This window comes from Haliotis rubra, unplaced genomic scaffold, assembly GCF_003918875.1.
Source record: "Haliotis rubra isolate DU_JTF1 unplaced genomic scaffold, ASM391887v1 Scf1191, whole genome shotgun sequence".
NCBI classification, from domain to species: Eukaryota; Metazoa; Mollusca; class Gastropoda; order Lepetellida; family Haliotidae; genus Haliotis; species Haliotis rubra.
In genome coordinates, this window is record NW_025765105.1 from 180719 (window position 1) to 199495 (window position 18777).

Sequence of the window (18777 nt, forward strand, 5' to 3'; positions counted from 1 at the left end):
GGCACTTGTTACATGGTACCTAATGAGTCTGTTCTGCCACTGGCACTTGTTACATGGTACCTAATGAGTCTGTTCTACCACAGGAACTTGTTACATGGTACCTAGTCAGTCTGTTCTACCACAGGCACTTGTTACATGGTACCTAATGAGTCTGTTCTACCACAGGCACTTGTTACATGGTACCTAATGAGTCTGTTCTGCCACTGGCACTTGTTACATGGTATCTAATGAGTCTGTTCTACCACAGGAACTTGTTACATGGTACATAGTCAGTCTGTTCTACCACAGGCACTTGTTACATGGTACCTAATGAGTCTGTTCTGCCACAGGCACTTGTTACATGGTACCTAATGATTCTGTTCTACCACAGGCACTTGTTACATGGTACCTAATGATTCTGTTCTACCACAGGCACTTGTTACATGGTACCTAATGATTCCGTTCTACCACAGGCACTTGTTACATGGTACCTACTGATTCTGTTCTACCACAGGCACTTGTTACATGGTACCTAATGATTCTGTTCTATCACAGGCACTTGTTACATGGTACCCTAATGATTCTGTTCTAACACATGCATGTGTTACATGGTACCTAATGATTCTGTTCTATCACAGGCACTTGTTACATGGTACCTAATGATTCTGTTCTATCATAGTCATTTGTTACATGGTACTTAATGAGTCTGTTCTACCACAGGCACTTGTTACATGGTACCTAAAGAGTCTGTTCTATCACAGGCACTTGTTACATGGTACCTAATGATTCTGTTCTATCACAGGCACTTGTTACATGGTACCTAATGCAACTGTTCTATCACAGGCACTTGTTACATGGTACCTAATGATTCTGTTCTAACACATGCATGTGTTACATGGTACCTAATGATTCTGTTCTATCACAGGCACTTGTTACATGGTACCTAATGATTCTGTTCTATCATAGTCATTTGTTACATGGTACTTAATGATTCTGTTCTACCACAGGCACTTGTTACATGGTACCTAAAGAGTCTGTTCTATCACAGGCACTTGTTACATGGTACCTAATGATTCTGTTCTATCACAGGCACTTGTTACATGGTACCTAATGCAACTGTTCTATCACAGGCACTTGTTACATGGTACCTAATGATTCTGTTCTACCACAGGCACTTGTTACATGGTACCTAATGATTCCGTTCTACCACAGGCACTTGTTACATGGTACCTACTGATTCTGTTCTACCACAGGCACTTGTTACATGGTACCTAATGAGTCTGTTCTACCACAGGCACTTGTTACTAATGTTACATGGTACCTAATGAGTCTGTTCTAACACAGGCTCTTGTTACATGGTACCTAATGATTCTGTTCTAACACAGGCTCTTGTAATGTGTCTGTGTTCTACCACAAGCACTTGATATGTGTCTGTGTTCTACCACAGGCTCTTGTAATGTGTCTGTGTTCTACCACAAGCACTTGTTATGTGTCTGTGTTCTACCACAGGGTCTTGTAATGTGTCTGTGTTCTGCCACAGGCACTTGTTATGTGTCTGTGTTCTACCACAGGCACTTGTTATGTGTCTGTGTTCTACCACAAGCCCTTGTTATGTGTCTGTGTTCTACCACAGGCTTTTGTTGCATGGTAACTACCATGTCTTGTTATGTTAAGGATCTTTTTATCTCTGTTGTTCCAGGACGTCGCCCAAACCGTGCACGAAGATTCAGTATGGAGAACATGGAATTAATGAAACTAACTCCAGATAAAAACAAGGTAGTTAGTTGATTTGTTAACATTTGTTAGAACATTACAGTGCTAATTGTGTTAAACATAGTGTAACCTTAGAATGGAGCAGTGCTGATTGTGTTAACCTCACTCAGTAAGGTAAATTACCAGATGTGTACAATTTAATTTGTCAGACAGGGAGGCTAATTGTATCACCCTAAAATAATGCTAAATATGCTGCATCTGGAACACTTAACCCTGGCAATGGAATGCTGCAACACTACGAATGGCAAAATCCAGTATTCCTTTGCATGATTATCTCATGTTGTGGTAATGATAGTGCTAGTGTTTTTAAGTTTGGATGCTTTTCACTTGTTTGGTCAATGCCAGTGTCAAATTTACAATAACATCATCAGACATGATGCTTTACAAATTCAAAGGTACTTGTGTTCTAAATACCAGACCTGTTGCATACCCAAAAATTGATGTGTATGTACTTGCCTCGTAAAATAACCGGACATTGCAACCAGCTGTTCAGACATTTCTTCCCCGATCTGGGAGTGATTTTGTTTTGAAATTACTTTTCATTGCCGATCTGAGCACAAGAAAGAATATTGAAGGAAATCTTGAATAAAACTATGATAATGTACTTGACAACACTGAAGAAACCTAGTGTAAGTTGAGATTGGCAGTGAACAGTTATACTGAGATGGAAAGGATGAGCGTGTTATTGTTTGTTACGGGTTTGTTGACATGCTAGTTCCAGGTTTGTTATGATAGTGTGTTTGTTTGTGTTATGAGCACACAGTGGTCAAGTGGTAGTTCTGTATTCTGGAATACGCGTTTTGCGGGGGGGTATTAAAATGGACTCCGTCCGTGCGTGCGTCCGTCCATGCACATTTGTCTTTTCCGGAGCAGAACTCTAAAACCATTCACTATTTCTTCACCAAACTTGGCACATAGATAGATCTGGTGGTGTAATGGTGCCTTTTGGTTTTGGATTTCTGAATAAAATATTTTTGGCATTTCCATGGCAACAAGTTTGACATAGACTGAAATTGGTGGTAGTGCTCTTTTCCGGAGCAGAACTTTAAAAACCTTTCAATACTCTCCTTCCACTTTCCTATATACACACCTAAATATTTGACATAATCATAACTCGTAGACATATTCATGAAGAGTATTTTGCCATTGCGGGGGATATTGATGACTTTGTTTTCTTGTTTATTGTTCATTGGTTTATATTGTGATATTTGAGTAGTGTGAAGAAAATTAATATTAATTCTCTGCATTTGAAATAATTTAGCAAAGGTGACCTAAAAATGTGTGGATTTTGCTATTTAAGCACACACAGCTGGTGTCGTGTTTGATGGGCCTGAATATTTTGGTCCTCTTGATAGTATATATATTGTACCTGTACCTTGAGTAATATCAAGTTGAGGGCTGTCATCTAGAACTGTATGAAAACTTGGGGTTCTTACCTCAAGAGTTACTGTGGTAACCACCACAAGCGGCTTCAAATTGAAGGGATAAATTTTCCAGTATTGTACTTTTTGATGCTTATCCAACCTCAAATTGTGCACTTTCTCTTGTTCAAACAACCAAGGAGTTGAAACAACCCAGAACAAAGTTTTTAATCTCTTTTAACACCCATCCCAAACACACCTGAGCTCTATCTATTGTTCTCTTATGCTCTGTGAGTGAAGATGTCCTGCCTTTTAGAGACAAGGGTGCAACTTGTTTTGGATACTCTAGAGGAATACAGCTGAAGTGTGGGCAAGGATAAACCTCACTCTTCATAGCTAACAAACAGTCTTCATACTGGGGTGGTTCCAGCTCCAACTCAAGAGAATAAAGACAGCTGGAAGCAACAGTCGACCGAGGCATGAGCTACTTGTGACTGTCAAGGGCAGTAGATTGAGCTGGGGGGTATTTGGGCAAGGTCTTTAAGAGAGGCTGAAATTTGGTTCCAGGTCATTCCAATCCCATAGTTGTTGCAAGAACAAGAAAAAGTGCATAACATGAGATAAGATAGTATTTATATATATACTGATGGTAAAAAGTTAAGCAACCCCGTATGTACATGTTGATTTCTTCACAGGTAATTAGATTTGAACCTAATGCATTTGCAAATGAAAAGATGCATGAACACTTCACTCAAACACACCCAACAGAATGAGAACAGATATCATGCTGCACGTGGATAGTGAAATCCGCGAAGGCGCTCGCGACTTGCACAATACAAGTTTGATGACTGGTCTTGTAGATGTCATTACACTGCAAACATGGCAGGTAACAGGATCTCAGATGCTTCACGATGGCAGATGATAGGCATGAGGGAAGCAGGCATGTCCCTGAGACAAATTTCAGGGCACTTTCACGTTAGTAAGTCAGTGGTCAGCAGACTGTTATCCAAACACAGAGTGACAGGTGATGTGAAGGAGAGACCTCGTCATGGTCGACCTAGGAAGACCAGTGCATGTGACGATCGTCGTTTGGTTAGAATGGCGAAAGATAATCCTTTTCATTCAGCAAACCAGTTACGCCAAGAGTGGACACAAGCAACAGGCGTCAACGTGTCCCGTGAGTTAGTGAATAAACGTCTTGTGGCAGCTGGATTAAAGGCTCGAGGACCCCTCAAACGCCCACGTCTTACACCTAGGCATATGCAAGACCGATTGCTCTGGGCTAGACAACGTCAAAACTGGAACATTCGAACTTGGCGACGAGTAATTTGGACGGATGAGTCACGCATTTGTATGTTGTTGACGGTCGTTTACGTGTCAGACGGATAGCCAAGGATGAGCTGACCGAAAGTGTGTCCTTCCTACTGTCGCTGGGGGGCGGCTGCTCCATAATGGTATGGGCTGGATTCACTTATGACGAGAAGGTGGACATCAAGGTTGTCCAAGGAACAATGACAGGGGAAAAGTATCCGCAATCAGATTATTGACAACACCAGTATTCCTTTCCTTCACGCCAATCCTGTCACAGCATTCATCTACCAAGATGACAATGATCGTCCACATCGTGCTATTGTTGTTCAGGAGCCAAACAAGAGCACAGAATTGAGTCCCTTCCTTGGCCAAGTCAGAGTCCTGATCTCAACCCGATAGAGCATGTATGAGATGAGATCGGTAGACAAGTAAACCGTCGTGATCAACCTCTGACCAGCTTACAAGAGCTTAGAAATGCTGTACTGAATGCATTGAACAACTTACCAATGGGATTTATGCGTAATCTAGTGCTCTCAATGAGGCGAAGATGTCAGGAGGTGATAAACAGCCGAGGTGGTTACACCCATTACTGAGGGTCATTATGTCCATTTTGACTTGTCAAAACTGTGTCATCAAACAGACAAAAGTTAACAGTTTGTGCTCAACACTCACATATCCCACCTTACACTTAAAACTTGCCTGTGTGCCCAAACTTTGTTAGATCTTTATTTGTCTAAAAATTACCATTTCAACATCATGCAGATTAAAAGTACACCATAATGACATGGAGTTTGTCTTTTAATGATGTTTAATACCTTTGAAGTATCGGTTGATAGAGACCCACCAATATGTGTGTCATCATCAAGCGTTGGCAGTGAAAATGGTACTTCATGTTCCAGACGTTTGAAAATTATGGGGTTGCTTGACTTTTTGCCGTCAGTATAATATACAAGAGTATTTTATATATATTAAGAGTTTTTTTAAAGTGTATATACAGAGGCCCTTGCCAAGGTTGAAAATCTTTAATCCATGTCTCATGATCACTGTTATCCAGCAGCAGAATGTTGCCAAGGGTGGTGGAGGAGCTCGGCCCAAGGTACAGAAGTCTGCCAGCATTGCCACGGAGATGTCCATGGACACGCCCAGGGCAAAGGCAGCCATTGTTCGCCCAAAAACTGCAGATTCCGCACTCCAAGAAGAAAAGGTGAAAATCCACAAGCTATCTGTTACAACAGTAACTGTCAGGTCGTTGAAGGTGTGACCTGTTGGCTGGTGTCCCTACAACAGGTGTGAACACCAACTAACCTGAAGGTTGTGTATAGAACCACCTGGTGTCCTAAAGGTGTGAACACCAACTAGCCTGAAGGTTGTGTATAGAAGCACCTGGTGTCCTGAAGGTGTGACTGCCTTGCGGCTCGACAATACAATATGGCTTGATTGTTTGAACACCTGCTGGGTTGTCGGTATGAATGCTTAGGCCATGACTCTTGAGTACCTGGTGCCTTGACTGAGTGAATGCCTGGTTGCTTGCCCGTGAACTCCAAGGTAGCTTGAAGTTATGTCATCTTCTTGGCTTTAAGGAGTGAACACCTAGTGGTTTGAAAGTGTGACTGCCTGGTGGCTTGACAAAGTGATCATCTGGTGGCTTGACAAAGTGATCACCTGGTGGCTTGACAAAGTGACTGCCTGGTGGCTAGACAAAGTGATCATCCGGTGGCTTGACAAAGTGATCATCTGGTGGCTTGACAAAGTGACTGCCTTGTGACTTGACAAAGTGATTGCCTGGTGCCTTGACAAAGTGATCGCCTGGTGGCTTGACAAAGTGATCACCTGGTGCCTTGACAAATTGATCGCCTGATGCCTTGACAAAGTGACCACCTGGTGGCTTGAAGGTGTGACTGCCAGATGACTGGACAAAGTAATCGCCTGTTGGCTTGACAAAGTGACTGCCTGGTGGCTTGAAGGTGCGACTACCAGATAGCTGGACAAAGTGATCACCTGGTGGCTTGACAAAGTGATCGCCTGGTGGCTTGACAAAGTGACTGCTTGGTGGCTTGAAAGTGTGACTACCAGTTTGCTTGACAAAGTGAATGCCTTGTGGTTTGACAATGTGACTCTCTGGTGGCTTGACAAATGAACGCCTGGTGTCTTGAATTTGTGACTAGCTGGTGGCTTGACAAAGTCAGCCCTGGTGGCTTGGAGGTATGAAGTCTTAAAGGCGTGAACAGATGACTGGACAAAGTGATCGCCTGGTGACTTGACAAAGTGAATGCCTGGTGGCTTGAAGGTGTGACTACCAGATAGCTGGACAAAGTGATCACCGGTGGCTTGACAAAGTAATCGCCTGGTGGCTTGACAAAGTGACTGCCTGGTGGCTTGAAAGTGTGACTACCAGTTTGCTTGACAAAGTGAATGCCTTGTGGTTTGACAAAGTGACTCTGGTGGCTTGACAAATGAATGCCTGGTGTCTTGAATTTGTGACTAGCTGGTGGCTTGACAAAGTCAGCCCCTGGTGGCTTTGAGGTATGAAGTCTTAAAGGCGTGAACACATGACTGCTTGCAGATGTGAATATGTAGTAGCTAAAGGTGTGAACACATGACTGCTTGCAGATGTGAATATGTAGTAGCTAAAGGTGTGAACACATGACTGCTTGCAGATGTGAATATGTAGTAGCTAAAGGTGTGAATGCCAGGTGTCTTGACACCTCGTAGCTTGGAATAGAAAGGCGTTGTGTCTTGTCTGTGAATGCCTAGGAGCTTGAAGTATAACTGCCTTGTAGGTTGAATGTATGAATACATGAACACCTTCTATACACACTCACTCACTCACTCTGTTGTTGCTGTTTCAGGATGAGAATTCTGATGACGACAGCTTCTTTGATCTCCTCAGTCGGTTCCAGAGTCGAAGGATAGATGACCAGAGATGTTCCTTTCGTCTGTCAGAACCGACACCTGCCACACCTTCCACCCCCGCCACCCAACCTCAACCCAACGGTCAATCCCTGTCCTCACAAGGTGAAAGCATAGAGTCTCTACTGAACAAACACATAATTTTGTTCCAATTTGTTTGAGCTAAACTCTTATGTAATTGTTTTGGGTCAGATGTGAGTTTCACGAGTGCCACAGTACCTGGTTTTCTTGACTATTTGCTTGACTGAAAGATGTTCTTATATCTGATGTACCTGCTATACCTGACCGCCTCCGTGGTGTAGTGGTTAGAGTGTCCGCCCGGAGTGAGGAAGGTCGCGGGTTCGATCCCCGACCGCGTCATACCAAAAGACGTTAAAATATGGTACTTGTTGGTCCCTGCCTGGCGCTCGGCATTAATGGGTACAACAAGGACTGGTCGTCTCGGAGTCAGTATAATGTGTCTGAGTGGGATATTCATGCTTCACTGCGGCATGGTATCTCAGTGGGCTAGCACTATAAAACCAGCTTCAGTCTGGGCTAGTACAAGCAGCCTCACATACACATACACACACATGCACGTCGTCATATGAGCGAAATATTCTCAAGCACGATGTTAAACCCAATTCCACCACCACCACCACCTGCTATACCTGTGAAGGATATTTCAACGTATAGCTGGATTAGATATAAGATCAATGCCAGTCAACATGGAAGTAATGAAGCATACAGCTCTATGGATGACAACTTCTTGTTTATTGCATAGACCGACATGTTGGTGTAGATTCTTACTCCGTTATCAAGTTAAAAGAATCTACGTTGAAACGTCTGAGTACTGTTGTTTGGTAGTTTGACAGTTTTACATTAAGTCGTGGTAATACATACTTTAGTTTTACATGAAGTCATGGTGGTACATACTTTAGTTTTACATGAAGTCATGGTGGTACATACTTTAGTTTTACATGAAGTCATGGTGGTACATACTTTAGTTTTACATGAAGTCATGGTGGTACATACTTTAGTTTTACATGAAGTCATGGTGGTACATACTTTAGTTTTACATGAAGTCATGGTGGTACATACTTTAGTAGTTTTACATGAAGTCATGTGGTGGTACATACTTTAGTTTTACATGAAGTCATGGTGGTACATACTTTAGTTTTACATGAAGTCATGGTGGTACATACTTTAGTTTTACATGAAGTCATGGTGGTACTTACTTTAGTTTTACATGAAGTCATGGTGGTACATACTTCAGTTTTACATGAAGTCATGGTGGTACTTACTTTAGTTTTACATGAAGTCATGGTGGTACATACTTTAGTTTTACATGAAGTCATGGTGGTACATACTTTAGTTTTACATGAAGTCATGGTGGTACTTACTTTAGTTTTACATGAAGTCATGGTGGTACTTACTTTAGTTTTACATGAAGTCATGGTGGTACATACTTTAGTTTTACATGAAGTCATGGTGGTACATACTTTAGTTTTACATGAAGTCATGGTGGTACATACTTTAGTTTTACATGAAGTCATGGTGGTACATACTTTAGTTTTACATGAAGTCATGGTGGTACTTACTTTAGTTTTACATGAAGTCATGGTGGTACATACTTCAGTTTTACATGAAGTCATGGTGGTACTTACTTTAGTTTTACATGAAGTCATGGTGGTACATACTTTAGTTTTACATGAAGTCATGGTGGTACATACTTTAGTTTTACATGAAGTCATGGTGGTACTTACTTTAGTTTTACATGAAGTCATGGTGGTACTTACTTTAGTTTTACATGAAGTCATGGTGGTACTTACTTTAGTTTTACATGAAGTCATGGTGGTACTTACTTTAGTTTTACATGAAGTCATGGTGGTACTTACTTTAGTTTTACATGAAGTCATGGTGGTACTTACTTTAGTTTTACATGAAGTCATGGTGGTACATACTTTAGTTTTACATGAAGTCATGGTGGTACATACTTTAGTTTTACATGAAGTCATGGTGGTACTTACTTTAGTTTTACATGAAGTCATGGTGGTACTTACTTTAGTTTTACATGAAGTCATGGTGGTACTTACTTTAGAAATGATTAGTATGTTTTTGAGAGGTCTTGGTATTCATGACTGGAATTTCAACCTGGTTACATGAGCCTTGGTTGATCTCCAAAGACACCAGATTTCAAATTGGAAAACAAGGTTAAAACAAACTTTCAATTTAATTCATGAAAATTTGATCCATTTTCCATTATATGAAGACAGCGATTACCTCAATACCTGTCATTCATCCTCGTTGTGTCTGATACCAAGGTCACATTTATATTGGAGATAGAGCACTGACATTAAACAGTGTATGAAGACTTTATATTAGAATGACAACTTAATTATGAATATTTCTGTGGGAGAACAAAGTCTTTGAAAGGCATGATGAAGTTGGAAGAACGTGACACTTTTTATGGATGACAACTTTTGTGTAGAGTATATATATTAGGGTTGGGGAATTTAGAAAGATAACAATGTAATGATGAAACCAGTAAGACTGACAGGTGTGGGTGGTGGTGGTGTTCAATTATTGTGACGCAAGCAGTCCTATGTTCACTTGATACCACTTTACATATTTAACCACCATTACTAGACACAAATATGGAAATATCAGTTACTTGTTCAATACAATTGTAGTTGTACAAAGTCTGCTATGACTGCCCATTTGCCTGAAACTTGTCGCTGAATCTGCAGGTTGATTTGCATTTAAAAAAATTGAAGTCCAATGATTTCTTCCTATAAAACCATCAAACTTAAATACTCCATGGCAGAAGATAAGTCTCCATCTCGACATCTCTTTGTTTTGTGAAAGACTCTATCACTAGAACGGATCATGCCTGCCTGACTGTGGACATTGTCCAACATGTTAACGTCTTTCTAAGATGTATCACTGGACCTTCACTACTGGCACGACTTGGGGTCCTTGGATGTTGCCAAGTCCATTATCTCAGCCTAGCTTCGGCCTGACACAAAACAGTGGGGATACCTGGAATTGATGCTTTTCTAGATTGGACATCTGGACACTTGGATTGGACAACTGCTTGACCTTGTAACTCATAGGTTGGTTGTTGTCTAAAAATGGATGTTTCTTGCTCCTTACGTGAGTCTAACACCTTGTATGGTAGACTAAGGCCAAGACAGCAAGCAGGGTCTATATGTTCAGAGATATAATTCTGTTTTCTCACCGGAAGTGACATAATCAGGAAGCCAGCAGATGTTACGTTAACCGGAAAGGACATAAAAAATATTCTCCCATTTTATAAGCAAAAGGGATTCTGAAGTGTTGTCATAACAACCAAACACAGGTCTGTGGGACATGTCATGTGACTATTTCCTTCAAGTGCCTCACAGGCAGCTTGGGTTATCCGGGGTAATATATATGCACTTATTATTATTATTATTATTATTATTATTATCTGTTAATACTTAGTCAGTGTTGTTGTTGGTTTCCCTTATTTGTGATTGGGTACTCTGGGCCCACCAAGCCTTATGTGGGATTCAACAACCCTGTGTAAGTGGGAATGTATTCTTTAGAATTACGAATATATAAAATATAGGTCAAAATATTGTCGAAAGTGTGTGACATTGTGCCTTTAAGAATAAGGTCCTCGGGGATTACTAGCGGATGGATGGGTCTGCCTCAACCTTAAGCATTAGAGGTAGTATTCTAAAGATGATTTTCACTGTTGATAACACTTGAGGCATATGCACTCACTTTAGCTTCCTGTTGATGCAATAAAAGCCTTATTATCCCTTACGACTTGCCTGAAATCGATACTTGAAACTTCGAGGCAAACAGCTTCCAAACAGATAACACTTGCCATATATCGAATGTAAACAATTGCTCTCTACATAGAAAACTGTTGCACGCAGTGTTGTTGGTGTTTGCTGAACTGGTTTCAATCACACGTTGTGCGAACGATATTCAGAAAGAGCGTTCCAAGGGACATAACTCTGTGGGGTTCACTTGAAATAATGTTTAATTTATATTGTAATCTAAATACGTAAATTTTTAAAAAATAAATTATATGGTAGCTTCCCTGAGGACTGATAGTTATTATTATTGAGAGAAATGCATTATGTATTTTAAGAGAAGTGAGGTTTGACATTGTGCCTTTAAGGTACCCAAGAAAAGTGAGGTTTTTCCAGAGCTTCTGCTAGGGGAGATAACTCTGTGAATAGCATTTGTTAAATCACAGGGTAGAAGGGCGAACACAGTCCTTGAAGTTGTTTTTTTATTGAGGTCAACCTGTGAATTCTGAAATAAGTTTCAAGAAAAAAGGCAATCAAGTGCTAATGGTAACATTCTGAGAATTATTACCATTGTTGATAAATTTCAAAGTCCCCTTGTTTATGATGTGATTAGTTGGTGAAGTAAGAAGAAATTTACTTACCCATTGCAGTTGCCTCCCCTGGCACAGATGATTTCCTGGACATGGTGGCAGGCATCCAGGGATCACGCATGAACGATCAGCGAGCAGAGTGTCCCTCATTTCCCGGCCTCAGTTCACAGGCTGTCATTGGTCAGTTACTCCAGCAGAAGTCCGACGACACGGTCCCAGATGACAACTTCTTTGAGATGCTGATGAGATGTCAGGTTAGAGCTGTCTTTTGTATTTCAAAGGTATTCAGACACATGGAAGTGCACTTAGATTTCGTAGTTTCGCTGAGCATAGACACCCAGGGATATCGCATATATCTCCATAATTTTCTTCTGAAATACGTTTTGACACTAAATCAAGGCCCAAGTGAGGCCTAGAACATGAAGGATGCATGTTGTAAATATCATTCATACTGGGTGTCAGGAAACGTTAGCAGAAGTGCAGTAAGTGAGATAGAAGTGCACTAAGTGAGATAGAAGTGCATTAAGTGAGATAGAAGTGCAGTGAGATAGAAGTGCAGTAAGTGAGATAGAAGTGCAGTGAGATAGAAGTGCACTAAGTGAGATAGAAGTGCAGTAAGTGAGATAGAAGTGTACTAAGTGAGATAGAAGTGCAGTAAGTGAGATAGAAGTGCAGTAAGAGACAGAAGTGCAGTTAGTGAGATAGAAGTGTACTAAGTGAGAAAGAAGTGCAGTAAGTGAGATAGAAGTGCACTAAGTGAGATAGAATGCACTAAGTGAGATAGAAGTGCAATAAGTGAGACAGAAGTGTACTAAGTGAGATAGAAGTGCAGTAAGTGAGATAGAAGTGCACAAAGTGAGATAGAAGTGCAGTAAGTGAGATAGAAGTGTACTAAGTGAGATAGAAGTGCAGTAAGTGAGATAGAAGTGCAGTAAGTGAGACAGAAGTGCAGTTAGTGAGATAAAAGTGTACTAAGTGAGATAGAAGTATAGTAAGTGAGATAGAAGTGTACTAAGTGAGATAGAAGTGCAGTAAGAGAGATAGAAGTGCATTAAGTGAGATATAATGCACTAAGTGAGATAGAAGTGCAGTAAGTGAGATAGAAGTGCACAAAGTGAGATAGAAGTGCAGTAAGTGAGATAGAAGTGCACAAAGTGAGATAGAAGTGCAGTAAGTGAGATAGAAGTGTACTAAGTGAGATAGAAGTGCAGTAAGTGAGATAGAAGTGCAGTAAGTGAGACAGAAGTGCAGTTAGTGAGATAAAAGTGTACTAAGTGAGATAGAAGTGCAGTAAGTGAGATAGAAGTGCAGTAAGTGAGACAGAAGTGCAGTTAGTGAGATAAAAGTGTACTAAGTGAGATAGAAGTGCACTAAGTGAGATAGAAGTGCAGTAAGTGAGACAGAAGTGCAGTTAGTGAGATAGAAAAGTACTAAGTGAGATGGAAGTGCAGTAAGTGAGATAGAAGTGCAGTAAGTGAGATAGAAGTGCAGTTAGTGAGATAGAAGTGCACTAAGTGAGATAAAATATGTCTTTAAAATATAGAATTTGTAAGAAATACATAATTTTGGGTACCTTAATTTAACAGACTGGTCAAGCAGGACAGGTATTGGGTACCTTAATTAAACAGAGAGGTCAAGTGAGAGAGGTATTGGGTACTTTTATTAAACAGAGAGGTCAAGTGAGAGAGGTATTGGTACCTTAATTAAACAGAGAGGTCAAGCAAGACAGGTATTGGGTACCTTAATGAAATAGAGAGGTCAAGCAGGACAGGTATTGGGTACCTTTATTAAACAGAGGTCAAGTGAGAGAGGTATTGGGTACCTTAATTAAACAGAGAGGTCAAGTGAGAGAGGTATTGGGTACCTTAATTAAACAGAGAGGTCAAGTGAGAGAGATATTGGGTACCTTAATTAAACAGAGAGGTCAAGCAAGACAGGTATTGGGTACCTTAATGAAATAGAGAGGTCAAGCAAGACAGGTATTGGGTACTTTAATTAGATAGAGAGGTCAAGTGGTATAAATGGACTCCTTATTACCATTGTGTGTGGTTAGGATTGATAGTGGACAACATAACTATGGGCTCCTCTCTCAACAGGCATCTCGCTTGGAGGACCAGAGAAGTGCTCTGCCCCAGCGGCCAGCCGCTCCCACCGTGCCCGACGAAGACTTCTTCAACCTGATCCAGCGTGTGCAATCCAGTCGACTAGAGGAGCAACGCACATCCATGCCAGCAGACTCAAAGCCAAACTCAGATTCATCCAGGAAAAGCAAGAAGAAGTGACAGTGTTGACAGTTGTGTGTGAGAGTGCAGGGCTGGTTCATACGGTTGACGGTCATGCTCAACACTGCCCCGGGGCACCTGCAACACATCTGCCTGACAGTTTACATGACACAAGTCATTATCTGCCTCATTGTGTGCCAGTGAACAAACAGATGTGCATATTCTATCCATAAACAATTTTGTCTATATGTCGTTTTCAGCTGAACATATTATCTGCAATCCTAGCATACATTGTTACCTTACATGTGGAGCTCAACGATGACTCTTGATATCAATATGCCATTTATCTTTAGCAGCTTCATTACTAGCAGTAGGTCATTGGGAAAATATAGCTTGAACAGATCTTTCCATTTGACTCGGCGAGTTACCTCCCTTGTAGATGACGCCTCCCTTCCTCAGACTGAAACAAACAATTACCTCCCCTTGCAAGCTGATGGAGATGGATTTTGTATGTATCCATTACATCAGTGTCATGAGGGGCTCGGGTGTTTGGATGTACCATATATTCTTGAGTATAGTGCACACCCAAACATAATGCACAACCCCACTAGGGAATTCAGTAGTTTTAAAAAATAGATTTTGAGTATTATGTAAAGAAAAAGCTACATTGTATCCCTTCAGCAAATTCAGGGATAAACAAACAGGTATCATAACTTTAAAAATATTTAAAATTTGAGATAAAATGTCTCTTGACATAATGATTTACCATTGATATTATATCTCCTGTTCTGCTGGAAGTTTGTGTACGAAGAAGTATTTCCTCAAGATCTAAGCTGAAAAAAAGGAGTCTGCTGTGCAGGTTTTCTCTTAATCTGCGGAAGAATCATTTATAACATACTCAATCAAATAACTTCGAACAATTTAGTCGCATTGATCAGAAGAATTATACCTGAGCTATTATTTTATCAGGAATATTGTGTTCCAATATTGAATTTTAGTTCCTAGTTTGAATAAATATTTTTTAATGATAATATGCATAGCTCTTTGGTACAGCTGATTGCATGGGTCAGATATTGTGTATCTCTGTAACTACTTGTCAAGTACTTCTGGGGCTCTCTTCCTCGGCGATTGCCAAACATTTGTGTACATATGTGCATTATACTTGGGAAAATAAGGTACTCCACAAACCTTTGTAGCCTTGCTGGTCTGAGAGGTGAGACCCTGCATGAAGTTCCAGAACCCTGGACAGAAATGGAGCAGTTGTAAAGATGTTGCAGGGAAGGTAACGTTGCCACACTGGAGATTTTAACAAATCCGAAAATATAATTCTTATGGAAGGTTTGGATATTCACATTATTCATGGTTAGTGTGACTATCTCGGGTTAAAAGTTATGTTTTCCTTTCTTTATCTTTAACAAAGTGTCTGTGAAGACCATCTCACAACACTGTTTGGTGTCTGTGAAGACCATCTCACAACACTGTTTGGTGTGTGTGAAGACCATCTCACAACACTGTTTGGTGTGTGTGAAGACCATCTCACAACACTGGTGTCTGTGAAGACCATCTCACAACACTGTTGGGTGTGTGTGAAGACCATCTCACCAACACTGTTTGGTGTGTGTGAAGACCATCTCACCAACACTGTTTGGTGTGTGTGAAGACCATCTCACAACACTGTTTGGTGTGTGTGAAGACCATCTCACCAACACTGGTGTGTGTGTGAAGACCATCTCACAACACTGTTTGGTGTCTGTGAAGACCATCTCACAACACTGTTTGGTGTGTGTGAAGACCATCTCACAACACTGTTTGGTGTCTGTGAAGACCATCTCACAACACTGTTGGGTGTGTGTGAAGACCATCTCACAACACTGTTTGGTGTGTGTGAAGACCATCTCACCAACTCTGGTGTGTGTGAAGACCATCTCACAACACTGTTTGGTGTGTGTGAAGACCATCTCACCAACACTGTTTGGTGTCTGTGAAGACCATCTCACAACACTGTTTGGTGTCTGTGAAGACCATCTCACAACACTGTTTGGTGTCTGTGAAGACCATCTCACAACACTGTTTGGTGTGTGTGAAGACCATCTCACCAACTCTGTTTGGTGTCTGTGAAGACCATCTCACCAACACTGTTTGGTGTGTGTGAAGACCATCTCACCAACACTGTTTGGTGTCTGTGAAGACCATCTCACAACGCTGTTTGGTGTGTGTGAAGACCATCTCACAACACTGTTTGGTGTGTGTGAAGACCATCTCACAACACTGTTTGGTGTGTGTGAAGACCATCTCACAACACTGTTTGGTGTGTGTGAAGACCATCTCACCAACACTGTTTTGTGTGTGTGAAGACCATCTCACCAACACTGTTTGGTGTGTGTGAAGACCATCTCACAACACTGTTTGGTGTGTGTGAAGACCATCTCACCAACACTGGTGTGTGTGTGTGTGAAGACCATCTCACAACACTGTTTGGTGTGTGTGAAGACCATCTCACAACACTGTTTGGTGTGTGTGAAGACCATCTCACCAACACTGTTTGGTGTGTGTGAAGACTGTACGTACAGCCAGTGAAGGTCTGACTGTAGACACACCCAGTGAAGGTCTGGCTGTAGACACACCCAGTGAAGGTCTGGCTGTAGACACACCCAGTGAAGGTCTGGCTGTAGACACACCCAGTGAAGGCCTGACTGTAGACACACCCAGTGAAGGCCTGACTGTAGACACACCCAGTGAAGGTCTGGCAGTAGACACACCCAATGAAGGTCTGGCTGTAGACACACCCAATGAAGGTCTGAATGTAGACACACCCAGTGAAGGTCTGGCTGTAGACACACCCAGTGAAGGCCTGGCTGTAGACACACCCAGTGAAGGCCTGACTGTAGACACACCCAGTGAAGGTCTGGCTGTAGACACACCCAGTGAAGGCCTGGCTGTAGACACACCCAGTGAAGGCCTGACTGTAGACACACCCAGTGAAGGTCTGGCTGTAGACACACCCAGTGAAGGCCTGACTGTAGACACACCCAGTGAAGGCCTGACTGTAGACACACCCAGTGAAGGTCTGGCTGTAGACACACCCAGTGAAGGTCTGGCTGTAGACACACCCAGTGAAGGTCTGGCTGTAGACACACCCAGTGAAGGCCTGACTGTAGACACACCCAGTGAAGGCCTGACTGTAGACACACCCAGTGAAGGCCTGACAGTAGACACACCCAGTGAAAGTCTGGCTGTAGACACACCCAGTGAAGGTCTGACTGTACGTACAGCCAGTGACAGCTGCATCATGGGAGGGAGTGAATTGGGTAAGGTTGTGTTATATTTGTACATGTTGTTGGTGTGTTATGTACTGTATGTCATTACATTTGTAAATATAGAGCATTCACTGTGAATTTATCTTATGCATTGTAGATACAACTTTGATTTTAATTCTGTTAAGTTTTATTTAAGAATCAAGTAACTTTGTTCAAACGAATATCATGTATGAAGTCCCAATTTTTAGTGTGCCAAACTGTAAAATATGAGAAACCAGTTTATCAAGACCATCATAAAGCCCCTGTGGCTCACTGGTCTGTCCGACTAATTCAGTTTGGTTTAATAAAGAATGTGTGAGGTCTGACATACAGACATGGGAAAATACAGGGTGAGGTTAGACACTGAGGGAAATGACTTGGCTGTAGGCTGACACTGTTCCACACATCAGGGGTTCATTGACATGGTCATCATGCCTAGTTATCTGAGATATGACATGTGGCTGTTGGTTGATGTGTCCAAGTCTAGTTTTCTGAGGTACCAAACTTGGCTGTTGGTTGATGTGGCCCTCATGCCTAGTTAACAAAGGTACCACCATTGGCTGTTGGTTGATGTGGTCATCATGCCTAGTTATCTGAGGAACCACCATTGGCTGTTGGTTGATGTGGCCCTCATGCCTAGTTATCTGAGGTATCACACTAGACTGTTGGTTGATGTGGTCATCATGTCTAGTTAACAAAGGTACCACCCTTGGCTGTTGGTTGATGTGGTCATCATGCCTAGTTATCTGAGGAACCACCCTTGGCTGTTGGTTGCTGTGGTCATCATGCCTAGTTATCTGAGGTACCACCCTTGGCTGTTGGTTGATGTGGTCCTCATGCCCAGCTATCTCAGGTACCACACTAGGCTGTTGGTTGATGTGGTCATCATGCCTAGTTATCTGAGGTACCACACTAGGCTGTTGGTTGATGTTGTCATCATGTCTAGTTAATCTGAGGTACCACACTAGGCTGTTGGTTGATGTGGTCATCATGCCTAGTTATCAAAGGTACCACACTAGACTGTTGGTTGACGTGATCATCATGACTAGTTATCTGAGGTATCACACTAGGCTGTTGGTTGACGTGGTCGTCTTGACTAGTTATCTGAGGTATCACACTAGACTGTTGGTTGACGTGGTCATCATGCCTAGCTATCTGAGGTACCACCCTTGGCTGTTGGTTGATGTGGTCATCATGCCTAGTTATCTGAGGTACCACCCTTGGCTGTTGGTTGATGTGGTCCTCATGCCCAGCTATCTGAGGTACCACACTAGGCTGTTGGTTGATGTGGTCATCATGCCTAGTTATCTGAGGTACCACACTAGGCTGTTGGTTGATGTTGTCATCATGTCAAGTTAATCTGAGTTACCACACTAGGCTGTTGGTTGATGTGGTCATCATGCCTAGTTATCAAAGGTACCACACTAGACTGTTGGTTGACGTGATCATCATGACTAGTTATCTGAGGTATCACACTAGGCTGTTGGTTGACGTGGTCGTCATGACTAGTTATCTGAGGTATCACACTAGACTGTTGGTTGACGTGG

General features: G+C 41.8%; 2 protein-coding genes across 2 annotated transcripts in view; both read left to right on the forward strand.

Annotated features, from left to right (window-relative positions):
* LOC124261166 (G-protein-signaling modulator 2-like) overlaps positions 1-15508 on the forward strand; it is a 61854-nt gene extending 46346 nt beyond the window's left edge. Inside the window, 5 exon segments of the mRNA XM_046695499.1 lie at positions 1679-1755; positions 5479-5628; positions 7274-7439; positions 11773-11966; positions 13809-15508. Of these exon segments, the coding sequence (XP_046551455.1) occupies positions 1679-1755; positions 5479-5628; positions 7274-7439; positions 11773-11966; positions 13809-13994 (773 nt within the window). The 3' untranslated portion in view covers positions 13995-15508.
* On the forward strand, positions 15160-17360 carry LOC124261176 (skin secretory protein xP2-like). The gene is made up of 3 exons (XM_046695506.1): positions 15160-15216; positions 16492-17196; positions 17349-17360. The coding sequence occupies exons 1-3, from the start codon at positions 15160-15162 to the stop codon at positions 17358-17360; spliced, it is 774 nt and encodes a 257-aa protein (XP_046551462.1).
* Positions 17361-18777: the final 1417 nt, after the last annotated feature.